Raw genomic sequence first — 14,652 nt, 5'->3', positions numbered from 1 at the left:
AAAAACAGATGCTGTCTAAAATTTTACATGGAAATTGTGTAAACAGAAGTCAAACTGTCTGCATGAAGAAAAGAGGAGCAGAATCTATGGAAGTTGATAAATGTGGCTATAATGATTTTGAAGAATATCATGCAACTTAACGTAATGTGTCACTCATTTTATTATTTCTCTGACTTGTCCAGGATTTTGGTGCCATTTAGACCCAGAGTTAGTCCTGATCAACGTAGTTATATTAGTTCCTTTATCAAGTTAAACAAATAATTATATTATTGCATCAGTTGGGAAGTTTTCCAGCATTCCAAGTGCAGCACCTGTAGGGTGTCCTCCCCTCAGCTCTGACTGCACACCAGGCTGAAATTAGCAATCAGCGCATCTTTTCCCTGGTTGTCTCTTCCTTCACTTCCCAGTTCTATTGAAACTCGGTTCTGTCTTCTATTCCTTGTAGTTTGTGTCCGCATGTGTCAGGACCAACAAGGGAACAGAATAGAAAACACAATTTAATTGACAGATTTTTTATCATTTTTGACATGAGAATTTCTATTATTTTATCTAGAACAGATTAGTGTATTATTATTATTATTATTATTATTTATTCAATTTTTCCATTAAATAAATGGCCGAGTAACCAAACACCCTCCACGTATACAAGAGAGCCACAATGATGACTTCCTGGGAAGTGGTGTGATGGGAACTGAACTCCAAGCTGCTGACCAATCAGGAGGAGGCAGTGCAGCCACCCCAGCAGCAGCAGCAGCAGCATCACTCAGACTGCTTGTAGTGGCTGTAGCGTGGGGGATCTGGAGATCTGGACACCCTCTGCTCTGAAGGACTGTCTACTCCTCTCATGTGCGTTTTACCAGATGGAAGCAGAGGTGTTGAACCACCAGAGGATGGCGGACGTGAATGGCAACAGTAAAATCTCCAACGCGGAGCTGGAGGTGTTAAAGCTCCAAGAGCTGGTCCGAAAATTGGAGAAGCAGAACGAACAATTAAGGACCAAAGCGAACGCTGTAAACAATTGTTCCTTGGGCCCTCCTCCTGTCCAGACGGCGCTGTCGTGTCTGCATACGGCTGCGACGGGTCTGACGGACAGTTTCTCCGGTAAACGTGACGTTTCGAGCCTGACGCGGTGCGATTCCGCTGGCTCGGCCGACGAGCCTATCGCTTATTTCCAGCCGAGCTCCGTGTCTCCTGAGGCGGCTGCGGAGGACAGCGGAGCCGCCGGTGCCACGACTGTTCTGGATGAGGTGGATGTTTTAGACCTGAACGCCGTGCTTCCCATTGGAGAGCCTGATCGCTGGTAACCTCTCATTTATGTGCCACTCACTTATTGTAACCAGATTCTTTTATTATGAGAAAGCCAACATTTTTTGTGTTTATGTGGTCTACTGTGATGCATCTTCTTTTCATGGGTTAGACCCAAAGGCTGTGGCGGCATAGGTAGCTGAATTTATAAACAATGACCCTCTTCATTGTGTGATCAAACAGCTCGACATTGTGTGAGCTGTTCAGCCCCAGGCTGAACTACAGTAGCTGCCGACTTGAGAAGCTCCCACACTGAGGGCGTCTGATGTGGAAAATGTAGCACAGAGAGCAGCACTGATTAGATCAGCATTTGTCTCCTGCACCACCACACACCGCCCTCCTATTAACTTGACAAGTTGACCCAAAAGTTGGTCTATGTTGCCCTAGTTGTTAGATTAAAGGCCAGCTTGGCCTGCTTTAAGTCATTTCACTGCAGGACTAACAAATCTGCAACCTTTCATGCAAGAGTTTACCTGAGATTATGTGTTGATGAATAATGAAGTTGACACTTTGGTCAAATGTTGGAAACAGCGGTGCCATGCAATCTGTCTTGTCAGTTTTGTTTGAAGTTGGATTATGTGTTGTGACCATCAGCTATGATCTCATCACATTTGAGCCTAATATCTGCTAAATAGACAGGGTTGTTGATAATTGCTTGTGTTTTCTAATTGGCTATTGTGGCCATCTTGAATTGTGATGACCCCTAAAATGAATCTGTTGCAGAAATACATCCAGTGATCACCTTCTAAAGGTTCCATGAAAATACATAGTTGATTTGTCGTTACTGATGCAGCAGATGGACTAAGCTTTAACCATTAGCCTTTCAAAAACTAATGGGATGTATATTTATGTATGTCCCAGCAAAAAAAAACAGCATATGCTGTGTTTTGGTGCTTGTTTAGCTGGTGGACCAGCGTCGTAGTCTTGCATGCTGGTCAAGCATTCAGTCATCAGCATCCCATGCAGGACCAGCATACCAGCATCCAAAGCACAACATATGCTTGTTTTTTCAGCAAGGTTTAATTTCACTAACATTTTCACCTAACTGTAAACATCCAGATTATTTAAGTGAATGAGTTGTGAGTATTTGTTTTTCAGGCTGTATGAGAGCCCGAAAGCTAAACTCCATGGTGGAAGCCTCCTCAGCCCTCTTCAGTGGTGCAGGCAGGTCCTGGACCACCCTGGGCCTGAGGCGGAGCTGGCTAAGATGACCTTCTGCCACAGACTTGACCAAGGTATAAAGAATATTTATTACCATCTGCAACTTCATCAGAAATCATACATTTATGTTTTATTTTTCCTGCCATAGCAATGATCCAGATGCTTTTCTGGAAAATTTACAGCATTAATTTTGGAGTTTTTGCAATTTTACGTCACAAATTTTGAGATTTAACAATCTCATCAATGCAAACTGCTTTAATTTTTTGAGTTTTTGCAACCCCCAACACCCCCATATGTATGTTTTTATACCATTTGAGGCTTTTTGTTTGTTTATATTTTTATTGGAGAGTTCCCAAGTCTATTCGTTTGACAAAAATCTCAGAAGGTCTGAATTTATTCTCATTATTATAACCCCAGTGGACTTAACACGGCATCATAATGATCCACAGATTAACCACAAGGCTCGTGTGTTTTTTCAGAACACATCTGGGTTCTTCTCACGGTTCAGAACGATTTTCCACACGGCGTTTCTTACATTGGTCAGTCACAGCTGGAAAACTAATACAGGGCTGTGCAGAAATGTACTCAGTGCTGGATTACTTTCGGAAACTTTTTTTCTGCACACATTTAGAACAAAGTTGGATTTTATTGTAAAAAAAACAAACAACCATGAGACTTACACCAGTCTTCATCAACACATTTCCTTGCACTGCCACTTTCCGTGTTAATTGCATTTAGTTATTCATCTACAGCCAACAAACCTGTCATTATCATTTTTACGAAGAACCAAATGCTTCCTGATCTCTCATCAACGGAAACCACTGCATCCATTTTTAGGTATAATCCTGTTATCTGGGACATGGGATTATTGAAATCCCATAAGAGATAATATGGTTTTTATGTTTAAATGCAAAAAACCCACAACTATGCGGCATTAGGTAACATTTGCTGCTGGACCCAGATTTAGAGCCTCTGCTCTCATGTGTGGGAATATGGTTACCATAGAAACTCTGGTTACATTAAATAGGTTTTTGAGTCAGATTTACTTGCTGCTCAAACAGCCTTCACATGATGAGAGTGCTGATCTGTACAAGAGCATGCACGGCTGTATGTGTATAAATATACAACACATACAAATACATTTGTGTCTGTGCTTGGATTTTAGATGGAGGTCCTGTGGTCCGTGGCTCTTTGATGCAAACCCGAATTTTTGCATATTTTCCCAAATATGCAAAGTCAAGACTTAAGTGATTACTGAAGTTTATTGAACATTAATGATTCATATGGGAGTTCAAAGAAAGGCTATAAATAATCCAATATCAGGCTTTTTACATTAGCGATTGGTTTATAAATAAGGAGCTTATGTTTTAGCTAATATGCAGCCCCATTATTTGCCATTTAAACATATCAAGCACAGCAGAAGCAGCATCCGTTCTGAGCAACAAATTGGGAAGTTAAAAAAAAATATATTTTACTTTGAAAAAAGTTGTCCAGAGATCTAATCCCATTTTTGGAATGGGATACAGCCTACATGCATAATCCCCGCTTAACCCAAGAAACTTCTAAAAACTGGTTCAGCCCAATAAGCTGCTATGGGAAGCTCAACCCTGTCTTACCGTATCTGCTACTTCTGACCTAACATCAATACTGCTCTGTAAGAGGCAGATTAACATGTGTGTGTGTGTGTGTGTGTGTGTGTGTGTGTGTGTGTGTGTGTGTGTGTGTGTGTGTGTGTGTGTGTGTGTGTGTGTGTGTGTGTGTTTTACATGCTGAAAGGATCCGTCTAACACTAAAACCTTGTTCCTGTAGCAAAGCGGTGGCGAGGCCTCTCCTCTGTCCGTCCCTACAGCTGCATAGAGGGCCTCTCTACCCTCAGCTGTCCTGTCCTGCCTTACACTAAACCTGCTGCACTAACTGAGACCCCAGGTAACTCAAACACCTGCACACCCATTGCTACTAACAACCATGTCTCCGAGAGACCTAGTCACTTAAAAGTAGGGATTTGAATCTTAGAGCAACTCAGGATTTGATTCGATTCCGATTGTTGGGGTGCCAATTCGATTCAGAATCAATTCTCGATTCTCAATTTAAATCGATTCACAATCAGTATTAACAAAGAGTATCAGCTCCAGGATGAACTACTTTGTTGTACAAGTTAGTTAAAGCTGTGGGACATTGCTATTTGACTTTAAACTGGTCATGCTCCAAAAATGCAAATTTACAATGTAAACTAAAGTGATTCTAAAACTGTAAACAGAAACAATCTTTTGACCAAAAGGCAACATTTATTTTTGCTTACCTTGTAAAATATAACAAATCTGTAGTTACCTAACAGTAGCTTTTAAAGTAATACGGTCAAATACTTTTCAAGTATGTGTAGAAACAAGTTACATGAGTAATCCTGAGTACTCATTTATCAACTTAGAAAATAAATATGACAATATCTCAAATTTTCAAGTGCCCTCTTATCAGCAGATTCAAACATAAATCATCTCAATTTATGGGACCACAAAAGTAAACGGAGTACTGACTCTCCTAACAAAGATCAAAAAAGTGCATCTCAAACCTGTAACATGCCAAATATTTGAGTTCTTGGAATCGATTCTGAATCTTTGTTAATCGATTCTGAATCTTTATAAATAAGAATCCCGATTCAGACTTGAATCGATTTTTTTCAGCACCTCTACTTAAAAGCATCATAAATTTAGGACTGTTGGTGACAAGTTGGACTCAAAAACACAAGATTTCAGTTGGGATCTTGCAGAATTAGAACATACCATGACACTTTTGTGACATGTTTAATATATGTCTATGACTCATGGAGCTTATGATGAAATAACAGGAAAATGTTGAAATTTGTGCAAAAGTGTCAGTTTGGCTGCAAAGTGTCTATTTTGTCTAAATTTGATTGCAGACCTTCTTTTTATTTGCTGTTTGGTCACCAACTCCAAAGTTGTCTAGCATTTGTTGCTCTTTCTGACTCATCTGAACTCAATTTTAAAGTTATTGAGGAGGATTTGTGATGAGCTTCCAAGTCACCTACGACATGGCGACTAATCTCAAATTCTAATTTTGTCCAACGATTGCAGCCCTGTGATATACCAGCTTCATTTTTTTGAGACTGCTATAATTTTTGCAAAGTCCAAAAATATAAAATAAAGATTTGGTGTGTATAAAATGTACAAAAAATGATCACCTCAGTTTGCAGCACCAGTATGCTCCTTAGCTGTGTATGCATGACAATCTCCATTGCTCAGATGTAAACTCTACTTCCTCCAGCTTGGATCTTGTTCATGCCTAAAATTATCTGGATGTGGTGCCAAAAGGTTCCGTTTGTACCAAAGTGCTTTAGGATCTTACTGTACGAACATAACCCAGATTCTTGTATCCTGGTACTTGGATTCTGCAACAGATTACAGCAAACTACAGAAAAGAGATTATGTCATCATATGGAGACAAGCTGCATCAGATTCCACTCAGATCTGTCCGTTCCTCCGTATTTCAGTTAAAGAAGGTTAAATATTTTCTCTTCTGTGATGTTTTCCTTCTTTGAAGCTCCGTTGTCATCATCTGGCCACTCTGTCATTCAGCCAACCCCCCCACTCAGGACCAGCTGCAGCCTTGCAGACAGAGCCCCCACGTTCCTGTCTAACTCGGCTCTCCACAGTAAGGCTTTCAGACACCTCTTCATCCCATCCATCAGCACAGATTCTTATCTGTGTTTTGCATCATTTGAAAGATGTGTGCATCTCTGTCTGCTCAGATGTGGGTCGACGCCAGGCAGCCATCACGCCCCAGTCTTCCCTGGACAGCGAGGTGGGGGTGTCAGAGTTGGAGGATGACTCCATCTCCATGAGCTACAAGCTGCAGGACATGACCGATGTGGAGGTCATGGCGCGACTTCAGGAGGAGAGTGAGTTAAGGTTTATTTTTAGGAGATTTAGACGCGCTTTTTAGTGTCTGAGCCGTTCGAGATGTTGAATTTTTGACAAGTGGCAAAATTTAGAATAAATGTGACCTTGAAAGACTTCAGAAAGCAGCTGTTAAATTACGCAGGGCATTTCAGAAAAAGTCCTGCATCCGTCTTTTTTTTTACTGATACAGTAGCTGAATAACAGATGAGAGATGCCTTCTTTTCTTTCTTTTTTCTGTATGATAGACAATGTTTTAAGTGTTACCCCATACTTCTACACAGTAAATAAGATAGCGATAAATCAATGAATAATAAAGGACATGGAGTGATTTATAATCCAAGTACTGCCGAGCGTTATTCATAATGTAGATGCTTCTCGCAACCTTATATACATGTTTAATTTGTGGTTTCCAACTTAATTTACTATCAATTATTATTCCAAGGAACTTATGTTCTGTTACTTGCTCAATTTCACATCCATCTATTTGCAGCTTAACCTCAGTTTTATTAGCCATACCAAACAACATACTTTTTGTTTTTGCTATATTTAATGTAAGCTTATTTTCAATAAACCACTCTTTAATGACGCACATTTAAATTTGGACCATCCTTTCTAAGTCGCTAATATTATCTCCTGCACAGAAAATAGTGGTATCATCGGCAAACAAAACAAATGTCAGTGTATTTGTTACATTACTCAAATCATTATTATATAATAAAAATAATTTTGGACCCAGCACAGACCCCTGTGGTACTCCACAAACAATGTCCAACCATGAAGATGAACATTCTCCAAATTTCACAAACTGTCTCCTCTGTCTCCTTCAAAAGGAAGGGTTAAATTTCCTACATCAAGAAATAAAACACTGATCTGTTTTTTTAGGCCTCCGACAGGATTATGCATCTACCTCAGCCACGGTCAGCCGCCGCAGCTCCAGCTTCTCCTTGCGCTCCCTCCGGCGCAGCGAGATGGATCTGGAGGAGGAGGATGAAGAGGAGGATGAGGGGTACGACCAGCTCCCGCCTCCCCAGCCTCGCCTGTTCCGTACAGGGTCTATGCAGCGGGGTGGCCTGCCCCACTCTCACACCTTCTCCAGCATCAGAGACTGCAAACGCAGCTCAACCAACCCTCAGTTTTCTCTCGGTGGACTCTCTCCGTTCTCTGGACCTTCTAGCCTGATTGTGGAAAATCACGCAGCATACAGGAGCAACACAGGTCAGTACATTTCTATGTCCTTCTGGAAGATATTGGTCTTCTTTTTCACTAAATTAGGACCTGATGGGTACTTGATTGTTGAAGTTTTATCTATAAAGTTGTGGCAAACCTAGGTCCTTGTTTGCTAACTGATATGTGTTAAATTGTTCCAAAGCAACACCTGTACAGTTAACTTAGCCTAACGTCAAGGCTGTAAATAATTAAAACATCTGACCTTAGTGGGAAACTGTCCCTATTGTGACTGTTTTTGAAACTGGGAGTAAAAATCTCCCAGAGCTCCATCTGGGCTCATCCCAGTCTGGCGTGTAGACTTGCATATCCAAGATCTAATGAGAACTGTTGATATTGTTGCATAGACAAGTTACGGAAAAGCATGCCCAACCTGATCCGAGCCCCCAGCATGCCCAGTGTTCCCAGTATTCCATGCCTGGCTTCCCCTGCCAACCCATCCTCCTCCCACGGCCCCTCCTCTTTGCCAACGATGCCCTCCCTCCGCAGCAGCCAAAGCTTTGACTCATCCAATGGCCTCGCACGACTTCAGTCCTCCAGTAAGATACTTGTGTTGATGTTTTCAGTGATGACCCCACAGGTTTTATTCATCATTAAAAAAAACTTTTCACGTTTTGTCTCAGTCCCTCCCCCAGGCCAGCTCAGTCAGAGAGTCCAGAGCGTCGGGAACTTCCACACCAGTCTGCGGCACCCACTAAAAGCCACCGCCTACGTAAGCCCCACAGTGCAGCAGGGTCCCACCTCCACCTCCCTGCCCACCTCCACCAGTCTGAACTCCATCCACAGCAGTGTTACGTCTCTTCAGCCTCTCAAACCCAGCAGCAGTGGCAGCTTGCTGCCACATGCTCTGAAAGCCGCGCCCCGCAGCTCCCTGCCTCGCCCAGCCTCCTTTGTAGGAACAAACGGAGTTCCGCGTTTGAGTAAAATTACTCAACCAACACGTAGGTAAGAATAAATTTGTCATCTATTATACGATTCTATTTTGTTATAATACAATTTTTCTGAGTTCTTGCTGTTGACGCAGAAACTGTATTCAGTTTTCACTCTGGGTGTGGTATTATTTTAGAGTTAGATGGAACATGTGAGGAAGCAGTTCAAAACTCTAAATGCACGGAAAGCCCCCGGCCCTGATGGTGTACCTCCTGCCACTCTAAAGCTGAAGAGCCGGCCCCAGTGTTTGTGGGCATTTACGACTCCTCACTAGAGGGATGTCATGTGCCTGGCTGCTTCAAGATCTCCATCATTGTACGCTGTCCCCAAGAAGCCAAGGATCACTGGGCCCAATGACTACAGACCTGTGGCTCTGACATTTGTGGTCATGGAATTATTTGAGCACCTGGTTCTCCCCCCCTAACTTAAGGCCCTCGCACCTGCAGTCCATCAGCACCGGTTCCCCTCAGCAGGCACGTGCATGGGGGGAGCGAAGGGTGCTAAAACCCTTCTGATTCTGAACCTCTTAAATTTCACGAGGTTTTTTTAATGTTATTGGTGAACCTTTATGCTGCCATCAGTTTAGCATTTAATGCTTTTCAGCAACAGTGCCAGCAAAACTAAGGAGCTGGTGGTAGACTTTCGTAGGCATAAGCATTCCTTGCTTCAACCATTGAGCATACAGGGCATGGACATTAAGACTGTGGACAGTTACAGGTATCTTGGGGTCCATTTGAACAATAAACTGGACTGGACTCATAATTCAGATGCCCTGTACAGAAAAGGGCAGAGTAGGCTGTACCTACTACAGAGACTGAGGTCATTTGGAGTTGTGGGCCTTCTCCTGAAGACCTTTTATGACTCTGTGGTGGCCTCGGCCATCTTTTATGGTGTGGTCTGCTGGGGCAGCAGCATCTCTGCGGGGGATAGGAAGAGGCTGAACAGACTGATCCGCAGGGCCAGTTCTGTTCTAGGATGCCCCCTGGACCCTGTTGAGGTGGTGAGTGACAGGAGAATGACAGCTAAACTGTCATCCATGTTGGATAATATCTCCCATCCCATGCAGGTGACTTTGACAGCTGTGAGCAGCTCCTTTAGTGGGAGACTGCGGCACCCAAGGTGTGGGACAGAGAGATTCCGGAGGTCTTTCCTCCCCACTGCTGTCAGACTCTACAACAAAACTGTTAGATGAAGTGTCATCTGTATTTCTAAGCTGTATATAGTATGGTTATTTTTTACTCCATTTTTAAGGTATAAATTATCTATTGTATTGAGTTTATTTTATCTCATTATGATCGAACTTATTGTATTTTTGTGTTTTCTCCCTCTGCTGCATAACTTTTACTTTGGCTGTAAACGAAACAAATTTCCCACTTGTGGGACTAATAAAGGTTATCTTATCTTAAAAATAATCCCTGTAAATACATTTATCTTTTATAATTATTGAAAAAAATGTATCGTACATTTTTGTGCAGTGAAGTATAAAGCTACCATACCTGTTTTACACACACTGCAACTCAGATCATTTACGGGGGTGTAAATAGGCAAAAACAAATGATTTTCCTGCCTGTTCTAGGGAAAAGTCTGAATGGATCTCTAAATCTTCATGCCGTCATGGTATCGGGTGCCATTTGTAAAGTCAAATAGTCACAACTTCACATAAATATTTATGGGTTATTTAAATATTTAGTTTGTATATTAAATATTTAACTCTAAGTTAAACATTTCACTTGCCATCTAAATATTTAGTATGAATAACATGTTGAAAATATGACTTTGAAAAATTAACTCCCTTTTTTTCTTAAAGTAACCCAAAGTATTTGTGTTAAATTAAGACTGTTTAACTTTACCCCATATCATTGGTGTGCCTGCAAAAACAAAATGGTGTTTCAACATTTACTTTGACTCAAAGTTGCAGGTAAATAAAAATTTGAAATATATTTAAGTGTTCATGACATTTTTTCCCTTCTGTCCTCAGTTTTCTGGCTCCTCCTAAGAGCCTGGCTGCTCTGAGTGCCCTGAGGGACGGCACTTGGAAAGACGGCTGCTACTGAGTCCGCCGTGAACTGAGAGGTGCACAGATTAATGCTGCAATGGACACATCCGATTCAAATCTGCCAGGAGGGTCTGTCGCGAGGGACATGAATACAAAGCACTACACTTGACTGAGAGACACAGACTGAGAACGTTTGGATCCAGCCGGCTGGATCTCCTCTGCTTAAAAACGACCACATAACAGGCAAAACTCTAATTTAAAGAAAAGAAAGTTGCTAAATGTGAAAAAAGAACTTGTTGGTGTTTTTTTTTTGTGTCTGTTGATATTTACAGATTTAATTCAGTACAAACAAACATTTCACTTAAGCTGAAAGCTCAAAAATGAAAGATTCTTTGCTTTTCTACGTGCTGTTACTGATTTTGTTTCACTTAATTGAATATTTTTGTCAGAATATGAAGTCAAACATGAGATGAACCTTAAATTAAACTAAAGTAATATCCTGTGCCTGTTAAAAAGTACTGTATTACATGCTGGTTGGGTTTATTTTTGCAGCACTTTGGGTCAGAATCATGATTAGCTTATTAAAATAAAGGATTTGATTTATTTCTTAAACCAAGTTTATCATTTATGTCAGTGTGCACAATTCAGCTTAAGACTAGTTCTTTTCTGTTTACATGAAAATGTTTGATAAATATGACTGCTGCAGAAATATTGCACATTGAGCCCTAAAGCTTTTTATAGATGGCAAGAAGTGAAAGAGGATCATTTTTAAAGTAAATAAAACATTTCAGTATATACTTTTACTGAGTATGTCTTCATTTTATTTGTTGGAGTAAACAGACTTTTGGAAGGTTTTAAAGCTCAGTTCGAGCTGCAGATTTCAGCTGGAAAACGTTAAAGCAAAAATGACTCGCAGGAGGAAAAATGTGATGCACTAAACGTCTTTAAGAAAACATCAAAATTGAAAAACTATTAAACTTATTTTATGCTGGAAATTAGATTTTCTTATTTCCTCTCGAGATTCATGTAAGTGATATTTTCACTCATTCGTGTGTGTTTGCATGAGTTGGATTTTTGCTGTTCAAAGGAGCAGGAGTGACTAATCTTTAACACACGTGTGTGTTGATGCTGAGTCTCCCCAGTAACCGGTACAGTTTCAAACACACGTTGAAAGTCACCACTGATATTTGCAGCTACCTGGAATTTTTTACTTACTTGGAATTTTTAATCATGCCCAACAAAGCCCAGGAGGTAGGTGTATGAGGGTTTCACTCTCACCCTAATGCATCTCAGATTAGTGGGACATTTTGCCTGATAATCTGATAATCTATCAGGATGCAGTCATCAACCTGAAGACACTGCAGGAGGTTTCCATGCAGCTTGGTTTTGAGTGGACATTTCTGGCGTATGAGCTTGGATTCAACAGAACTGAAATAGGCCAGTTCCATACCAGATCCACAAGGAAGCCTTTGCAGGCCAGGACCATGTTGGAAAGCTGGTACTGTGTGTGTGTGTGTGTGTGTGTGTGTGTGTGTGTGTGTGTGTGTGTGTGTGTGTGTGTGTGTGTGTACTTTATTTTTAAAGTTGCATTCTCCATTTGAGTATTACAATAAACAATAAATGAGTAGTAGCCTAGTAGTACTGTAGTAGTAAACATGAACTACAGTCATGAGGATTAGAGTATCTTTGGCAGGTGAGTTTTAAGTTTAGCCTTGAAATGGTGAAAGGTAGTGGGATTTCTGAGTTCAACTGCTAATGAATTCCACAGGGAGGGGGCAGATCTGCTGAATGCTCCAATTCCCATGGTGACATGACGAGGTTGATGGAAGCTGAGGATCTGGGCGGGAGGGGGGGGGGGGGGGGGGGTAGGACTGTGTATGAGCTGCGAGAGACATGTGGGGGCAAGGTTGTGAATGGCCTTATGTAAGGAGAAAGATTTTGTAATCAACCCTGAATTTTATTGGTAGCCATTGACGCTGCTGGAAAACAGAAGTGATGTAATTAAACAATTAGAAGATGTGATTATGCAAGAAGAGTAGGACCACTGAAAGGAAGAAAATTAGAAAAGAAAATGAAATTTGACTTTTTTTCTAAGAACTCTGACATTTTTTTCAGAATGTTGACATTTTCCTAAAAATTCTGACATTTTTTCTCAGAAATGTGATTCCCCCCACCCCCCACCCCAGAAATCTGACTTTGTTTCTCAGAATGCTTACTTTTTCTCAGAATTCTTCAATTTTTCTCAGAATTTTTTTCCCTCAGAAATCTGACTTTTTTTCTCAAAATTGTGACATTTTTCTTGGAATTTAGACTTTCCCTCAGAAATATAACTTTTTTTCTCAGAATGCTTACTTTTCTCAGAATTTTGACTTTTTCTCAGAAATTTGAATTTATTCCCTCAGAAATATAACAATTTTTTTCAGAATTCTCACTTTTTCTCTGAATGTTTACTTTTTTCTTAGAATTTTGACATTTCTCTCAGAATTTTGACTTTTCCATCATAATTCTGATCTTTTTTCTCAGAATTCTGTTTTATTTCTCAGAATTATGATTTTTTTTCTCAGAATTTTGACGTTTCCTTCATAATTCTGACTTTTTTCTCAGAATTTTGACGTTTCCCTCACAATTCAGACTTTTTCCCTCAGAATTCTAACTTTTTGACTTTTGAGAACAAAGTCTGAAATATTTTCTTTCTTTGATTTTCCTCTAATTCCTTCACTAAAACAACTTCGGTTTATTCACAGGTATGAACGATCATGGGACAAACCAAATAAGACCAAATTGTTGCAAGATGGACTGGAGAGAGCGGGAAGACGTGATCTGGCGGAGAAAATTCGCTGTCTTCACTGGGGTCACCAGAAGCTGAGCAAAAAGGTGGAGCTTCCCTCAGCTTTCCCCTTTATAATCACAGTCCACAAGACCATCCATAACAAAGATGCACTACGAAGAATCAACGACCTCAGCTGTAGGTTCACTTAAAGATGGAAGAAAACATCAGATACACCGACTGATGGTTTTAAGAGAAATCTCAGTTTCTGATTTTTGTACAGTTGATCTGCCAAGTCACATTTTACCTGAGCTCACTTTCGTTCTACTAAATATAATTGACATAAATGTTTATGTTGTTGCAACTTTGATTGCATGAATATAATGTGATTTTTAAAATGAAAATTTTAATGTCATACAGTGTTTTAACATCATGGCTTATTCAAGGTTGTTTTGACAGCTGCATGCATCCTGCCAGAGAGTTGTGTCTGGTAGAAGGAGATATCAGGAGGTGGGCAGGATAATGGAAGATTTTTGTACTTTGCTTTTGTCAACGTGTGTTTCCTGCAGGACTATAAAATTGAATGTATGCTTCCATTCTTGGCTCATTCTGTGACCTTCATATTGAGACCCGAACACTTTTTAATGCCTTCAGTAGTAAATAATATAAAAGACTGAGCGCTCTAGTTATTTACTGTGTTTCTTATCAGTTCAGTGAAAGATTGCCATGACAATGATAAAATATTTGCAATCAATTGAGCTTTATGTTTTATTATCCAATTATATTATAAAGGTAAAACAAGTTCTAAAGCGATGAAGTAAAAGAGCAGAAACAAAACATCGTTTATGCCAATTGATAAATATCAAAAGGCTTTTCTTGTAAAAGCTACTAATGATCTAGCCTAGCAAGCCAGACTAAATAAATATTATTTAGCTAAAATAAATATGTTATTTAGACTGGCAATGCTCCATTGATGGCTGTCGGTCGTGGGGTGGGTTCTACCGTTGTCTATCAAACGTTCGCCGAGCAACAGAGGCCAAGATCCACCATACCAGACAAGACCCAAGTTGTAAAGTAGGCTATGCAAAGAGGCCCCTGAGACAATCCACCACATAACTGCAGGGTGCAAGATGCTAGCAGAGAAAGCATACATGGAACACCACAACCAAGTGGCTGACATACAGGAACATCCACGCAGAGTATGGACTGGAAGCACCAAGGTCAAAGTGGGTAATACCCCCAAGGTGGTAGAGAACAAGAGAGCCAAGCTCCTGTGGGACTTCCAGGTCCAGACTGACAAAATGGCGATGGCAAACCAACCGGACATTGTGGTGGTGGACAAACAACAGAGGACA

General features: G+C 40.6%; 2 protein-coding genes across 2 annotated transcripts; both read left to right on the top strand.

The window, feature by feature from the left end:
* Positions 1–633: 633 nt before the first annotated feature.
* On the top strand, positions 634–11,334 carry slain1a (SLAIN motif family, member 1a). Its single transcript, XM_015966060.3, has 9 exons — positions 634–1,300; positions 2,404–2,540; positions 4,276–4,392; positions 6,022–6,132; positions 6,230–6,379; positions 7,263–7,595; positions 7,952–8,143; positions 8,228–8,549; positions 10,513–11,334. Exons 1-9 carry the CDS (start codon positions 861–863, stop codon positions 10,586–10,588), a joined length of 1,878 nt encoding a protein of 625 aa, XP_015821546.1. The 5' UTR covers positions 634–860; the 3' UTR covers positions 10,589–11,334.
* A 334-nt stretch (positions 11,335–11,668) lies between these two features.
* LOC129164871 (p53-induced death domain-containing protein 1) lies at positions 11,669–14,178 on the top strand. The gene is made up of 3 exons (XM_054746434.2): positions 11,669–11,781; positions 11,865–12,028; positions 13,275–14,178. Exons 1-3 carry the CDS (start codon positions 11,761–11,763, stop codon positions 13,507–13,509), a joined length of 420 nt encoding a protein of 139 aa, XP_054602409.1. The 5' UTR covers positions 11,669–11,760; the 3' UTR covers positions 13,510–14,178.
* Positions 14,179–14,652: the final 474 nt, after the last annotated feature.

This window comes from Nothobranchius furzeri, chromosome 14, assembly GCF_043380555.1.
Source record: "Nothobranchius furzeri strain GRZ-AD chromosome 14, NfurGRZ-RIMD1, whole genome shotgun sequence".
Classification (NCBI taxonomy): Eukaryota; Metazoa; Chordata; class Actinopteri; order Cyprinodontiformes; family Nothobranchiidae; genus Nothobranchius; species Nothobranchius furzeri.
This window is presented reverse-complemented; position numbering and strand designations above follow the sequence as displayed.